This window comes from Arachis ipaensis, chromosome B08 (genome assembly GCF_000816755.2).
Source record: "Arachis ipaensis cultivar K30076 chromosome B08, Araip1.1, whole genome shotgun sequence".
NCBI lineage: Eukaryota > Viridiplantae > Streptophyta > Magnoliopsida > Fabales > Fabaceae > Arachis > Arachis ipaensis.
In genome coordinates, this window is record NC_029792.2 from 127,999,814 (window position 1) to 128,005,212 (window position 5,399).

Consider the following 5,399-nt stretch of genomic DNA (forward strand, 5'->3'; position numbering starts at 1 on the left):
CCAAGAAGTCTATTTTTTCTCTTGACTTAAACGTACTGTGGGGGGGGGTAAAGAGCAGAAGGTCATACTTCCTTAATGCAGAAATACTGGGCATATAAACATCATAACTAAGAGGAATTCTTTCTGCTACAACTGGAGAAGATTCATAAATACGTTGCACCTGCAAAAGATGATGTATATATTTATCAACTGCTGCAGCTATATGAATCTAAGCCACAATGAACAAATCAAGACAATTCACATGTTGAAACATTAGCACCAACAAAATAGAAAGGATGCTTACATAAATATGGATTCTTTCAATGCAAAATACCGAAAGAAACTTAATTGACTGACGTTTTCAATTCAAGGTAGTAAAGTACAGATTGAATGGCCCAATTTTGGTCCGCATAAAATGCAAGCATAGTATCTTCTTTAGTAGCAAAAAAGTATAACATTGTCACCTCTAATTAAAAACACATACAAGAGAAAGATATGTCAGAATAATTATATACACTTAGAGATCCCATATTGACATGTCAATCAACATAACTCGTACCAAATTCTCCATCATCAGTAAAGCACGCTCCTTTGTTCGACTTCGAGATGATTCCCATTGTATACGCAAGATATCGCAGAAACATCGTATCTGATGCAAACAAGAAAATTATCAAACAAATAGTAGTTTTTGGATAATACAAAATAAGAAGATTGAAAGAAGAAATCTAAAAGCCTTTCGCTCTGAAAAATTCCTTCTAGGTACATTGAAAAGCCTCATTTTAAAACAAATGGAAGAAAAAACTAGGTTTTCACTCAGGACTACCTGAAATTTTATATTTAAAATATAAAAAAATCTGAATCTCCAAGGGAATATGAAAACACACTGACAGCACACTTACAATGAAATAAAACAAATGCTGGGAATCAATTGCCTCAATGTAAGGAGCCATATCCCATCCTGAAACACATTTCACAAGCCAGAAATTAAGTGAATTAATGTGTTTTATGAACTAAGTTATTTAGTATCTAAAATAGTTTATAGTAAAAAAAATCTTATCAACACAATAGCTATTTCATAGCAATTATCACCCCCTTCCCTCTTGCGTGCACCCACAATGAAAATTTATTCATTTGAGAAATAGCTCAAGAAAAAGGGGGCTTAGATAAAGACCTATAGACAGGTAAAGCCATTAATGTTCAACATTATCTAATCCAATTTCCATTCTTTATTTCACTTCTTAACCTTAGCTAAACACCATATATAGGCTAGAAGACCTCTTTATCCCCCAAAGCAGAGGTATTTTCAAGGCAACTTACGCTGCAATTCATCATGTCTGGAGCTCTTCTCGATTAGAAGGCAATATGCCAGAATTACAGCCTGTTGTGTTGCTGTCAAATTGGGAGTAGTCTGAGCACCATTTTCTATTCCTTGTGACCCAGTTTTAGTGTCATCGTAATTTCCTAACAATTTTGGTGTCATAAGTATGTCAGATGCATCACCAGAGCTGGAATCTCTTCTTTGTGTGCCATTACCCATCAAAGAGTGGTTATCCGCATTGTTTGATGAGCATGTGTTTGTGACGAGTACCATTTGTGCCTTTGGTTCTACCTATGCCCAAGAACTACATATTAGAAGGCATGCTCAGTCAAGCAAAATAATTGTGCAATTTACTAAGTTTACCTGATGTACAGTACGGAAACCCAGCACCCCAGTAACTGAAAGCTGAAGCCCAGCTGCCATCTCAGCCGACTCAAAATGTGTCCTGATGCAAAAAGGTACTTCAGCATAGAAAGATATCAAAGGAGAATCAAAAGTACCAGTTATTTAAACATTCAAATAGTATTCCCGAGGAAAATTTCATAACATAATTGTTTTCTACCATTATAAGAATCATATTAATTTGAATATTTCAAACCCATTGCATTTCCAACCCATATTTTACTTCATGGAAAGTCCTTAAAAGTGAATAAAAATGTGAAAGAGGTCAAGGGGGTCAAACATATTGGGTTAGAACTTCCTGTTCGAAGTTGACAAGAACGAACAAATGCATGTCATCAAACCAATAAAATCAATATTCACTTCTATTAGATAGACTACTGCATTACACACAGAGATCGATCTTGAAATGTTCTCAAGTCCTTGCACTATATACAAGTACATAATGCAAGCCTTGAAAGTAACTTGGACTGAAGTGGACCTTCCATTCCCATAAAAAACAGCCAAACGAATTATACTAAGAATATTTGTCAACCTAATCATGCCAAAGAAAGAATTGACTATCAACCATATTAATAAAAACAATAATTAAAAAAGAATAAAACGTCAGAGTAACTAACCTGCAAGGATCTACTCGTCCATAGGCATATTCCATAATTCCAGCCTCTAAATGAAACATGGAGACAATAGCTAAGCATTCTCCATCACGTAAATTAGCATCCCAATAACTTCTAACACCTTCTGAAGTGCCAAATTGTTGCGAAGCCTCACCCAAGTATACATGCAAAAGATCAAACAAAGAAGAAGACCGCTCATCCAAAATTCTCTGCTGAAGAAGCAAAACCCTTGCAAGCCACCATGAAAGGCTTCTAATCTCACATGCAGAAGATATCGCTCCTTGAAATGACAAATCTTTCATCCGCATAAGCAACATCTTAGAAAAAACTATGTACTACAAAACAATAGATGTGCAAAACTAAAATTAGAAAACAGAAAGAGAGAAGATGGAGAGGGAGAGAAAGAAAAAGAAAAAGGAAGGGGGGTGGAGATGGCCTACAATTCTGATGGAATCAACCTATTTCAAATTCAACTACGATTAGAAGTTACTTTGTTAATCATTCAGCAACTCAAAAATTCAAATATTGCTCATTCAGTACCTACCACATTGATTTTGTTCCAGCACCCAAATTGCCAAATTATCAACTTTTAAGTTTTCACAGCATAACATTTGTTCTTGCTACGCCAGAGTAGCAATTCACTCCAATGGCAAACAATACTAATGTCAACAAGAGATTTTCATGCTACAACTATCTCTCGCTCAACTAAAATATCTCCGTATTTCATTAAACAAAGCCATTTTTGTGATTAATACACAATGTAATCATGTATGCAATGTATGGAACAGTGACTTCTAATGCTTAAAATGTACCTGAAGATTGGAGAACTTTCCAAGCAAGTCAGAGCCAGCAGCCATAACCTGATTGCGAGCCCAATTGTCCCACTCTGCGAATTCACCACCATTGCCGCCACCTTCCATAGGCAACGGACATCGCGGTAAACCTTTCATAGGCCTAAATCCAAATCCAAATTCCAATTCATATTCAGCTAACACTTCTCAGCTAAATTAGAAAGAAACGCAAAAATAAATAAATAAATAAATTCAGTAGCATTTGAAAATTTGCGTACCCGGTGAAGTTGCATTGAGTGAACCCTAGAAATGCCGCGACAGCGATGCACAGCACGAGAATCGCCATGTAAGCCTTGTCGGAGTCGCCGACCGAGTCGTCCGCGACGAAGAACTCGGCGCGGTGGAGCAACTCGGAGTAGAATCGTTCTGCCGAGTCAACTGAGTTGACAGGGTCCGGAAGGGGCGAGTCATTGGCGAGTCCGAAGACGAGTCTGGAAGCGTCGGAGGTGAGAGCTTGGTGATAGGAACCGGACTCGATGGAAGAAAGGAGGTGGTTGATGAGAGTGTGGAGATGGTGATCGGACGGCGGGGATTGAATGGGGGAATCGGAGGGCGGAGGAGGAGTGAGGGTGCAGCGGATGAGGCGGAGCTCGTAGGCGCGAAAGTGCAGAAGCTGAGGTTCAAGAGTGGACATGTTTTTTGGGGGTTCAGAGGCCGGTGGTTTCCACCTTCAGGGGTTTAGGGTTTTTACATATTAAATTAAACTAAATGTTAATATTAATATTAAGTTATTAAGTTATTAACATTAAGTACCAATTTATCCCAACATGACCTCACATACGATGTTTGAAGATGGATCCTCTCAATTGTTAAAAAAAATTGAGAGTATAAACTATAAAGTATAATTTCTAATTTTTTATTATTTTTTTATACAGAAAAGCTCTGCATACAAGTCATTAGGGCTTGTATGCTTTATAAGTTAATTAACGAATAAACTCCAAAAACGCAATGCAAGGTCTACGTTCTTCTTCCTCTTCCTCTTCCTCTTCTTCTTCTTTTCTTTGGTTTCTTGCCTTCTCTTTCTCCTCCTTCTTCTTCTTATTGCACGTTCTTCTTCCTCTTCCTCTTCTTCTTCTTCTTTTCTTTCGTTTCTTGCTTTCTCTTTCTCGTTCTTCTTCTTCTTGCACGTTCTTCTTTCTCTTCCTCTTCTTCTTTTCTTTCGTTTCTTGCCTTCTCTTTCTCCTTCTTCTCCTTTTTGTTGCACATTCTTCTTCCTCTTTCTGTTCTTCTTCTTTATTTACGTATTTTTCTCTCTGTTTTCTTTCTTCCTTATTCTCGATTTTCATTGTTTTTTGACATCAAGCTCTGAAATTGTTTTTGAAGAAGAAGAAGCAGCAGAAGATGAGGAGGAGAAAGAGAAAAAGTTCTGAAATATGCATAAGGTGTACTTCAACGAATTTTGGGTGTATTTTTTAAATCCTTTGGGTGTATTTCTGTAATCCTTTGGGTGTATTTCTATAATCGTTTGAGTGAATTCCTATAACCGTTTGGGTGTATTACTGTAATCCTTTGGGTGTATTTCTATAATCGTTGGGGTGTATTTCTGTAATCGTTTGGGTGTATTTCTGAAGTTCCATTATCTTCAAATTTGGCAAGAAAATTATTTTCATGGAGGAAGAAGAAGAAGAGTCGTTTATAATGCATGGTGAGTAGCGCGCTTTGGAAACAGGAAATTGTTGAATAACGTGCGTTTTATTTACTCTTGAATGTGGAAGTGTGTAATGCGTTAATTAAGTGTAATGCGTGTGTTTTATTGGACTTGTAAGACTTGTAAGCCAAAAAGACTTGTATGTATAGCAGACCTCTTTTTTATATTTATTTTTTATCCTACTTATAAAATTAATGGTAGAAAAATCACACTTTACTCTTTCAATTGCTAAAAAAAATTGAGAGAATTCATTTCTTTCGACAAACACACCTACAAATTAGGTAAATTATGGGGTTTTTTCCCTCTGGATATTCAATTTTGAGCAAAAAAATATTTATAAAAAAATACATTATAATCTTTTAAAATTGAACTCAATTTGATTAAATATTATTTTTTTATAAATGATAAAAAAAATTTAATGTTTAATAAACAAATTACTTATTTATTTTGAATTTTTGTGATAACATTTGAATAAATATTTAAAAAATACACAAAAAAATTCAAAGCAAAATTTAATCTCTAGATTTTTTGTTTTTTAAAAAAAATTTGGTCATTTACAATAAAATTTTTTTTATAAAATTCACTTG

At 35.5% G+C, this 5,399-nt stretch overlaps 1 protein-coding gene across 2 annotated transcripts in view; it reads right to left on the reverse strand.

Moving 5' to 3' along the window:
- LOC107612949 (tetratricopeptide repeat protein 27 homolog) overlaps window positions 1-3,869 on the reverse strand; it is a 13,695-nt gene extending 9,826 nt beyond the window's left edge. For both annotated transcript variants that reach the window (XM_021110157.1, XM_016314746.2), the window contains exons 1-8: window positions 3,383-3,869; window positions 3,126-3,267; window positions 2,317-2,648; window positions 1,661-1,742; window positions 1,297-1,588; window positions 879-937; window positions 539-628; window positions 69-160 (exon numbers count right to left, since the gene is read on the reverse strand). In XM_021110157.1, coding sequence (XP_020965816.1) covers window positions 69-160; window positions 539-628; window positions 879-937; window positions 1,297-1,588; window positions 1,661-1,742; window positions 2,317-2,648; window positions 3,126-3,267; window positions 3,383-3,798 — 1,505 coding nt within the window. In that variant the 5' untranslated portion in view covers window positions 3,799-3,869. The remainder of the gene's footprint in view (window positions 1-68; window positions 161-538; window positions 629-878; window positions 938-1,296; window positions 1,589-1,660; window positions 1,743-2,316; window positions 2,649-3,125; window positions 3,268-3,382) is intronic.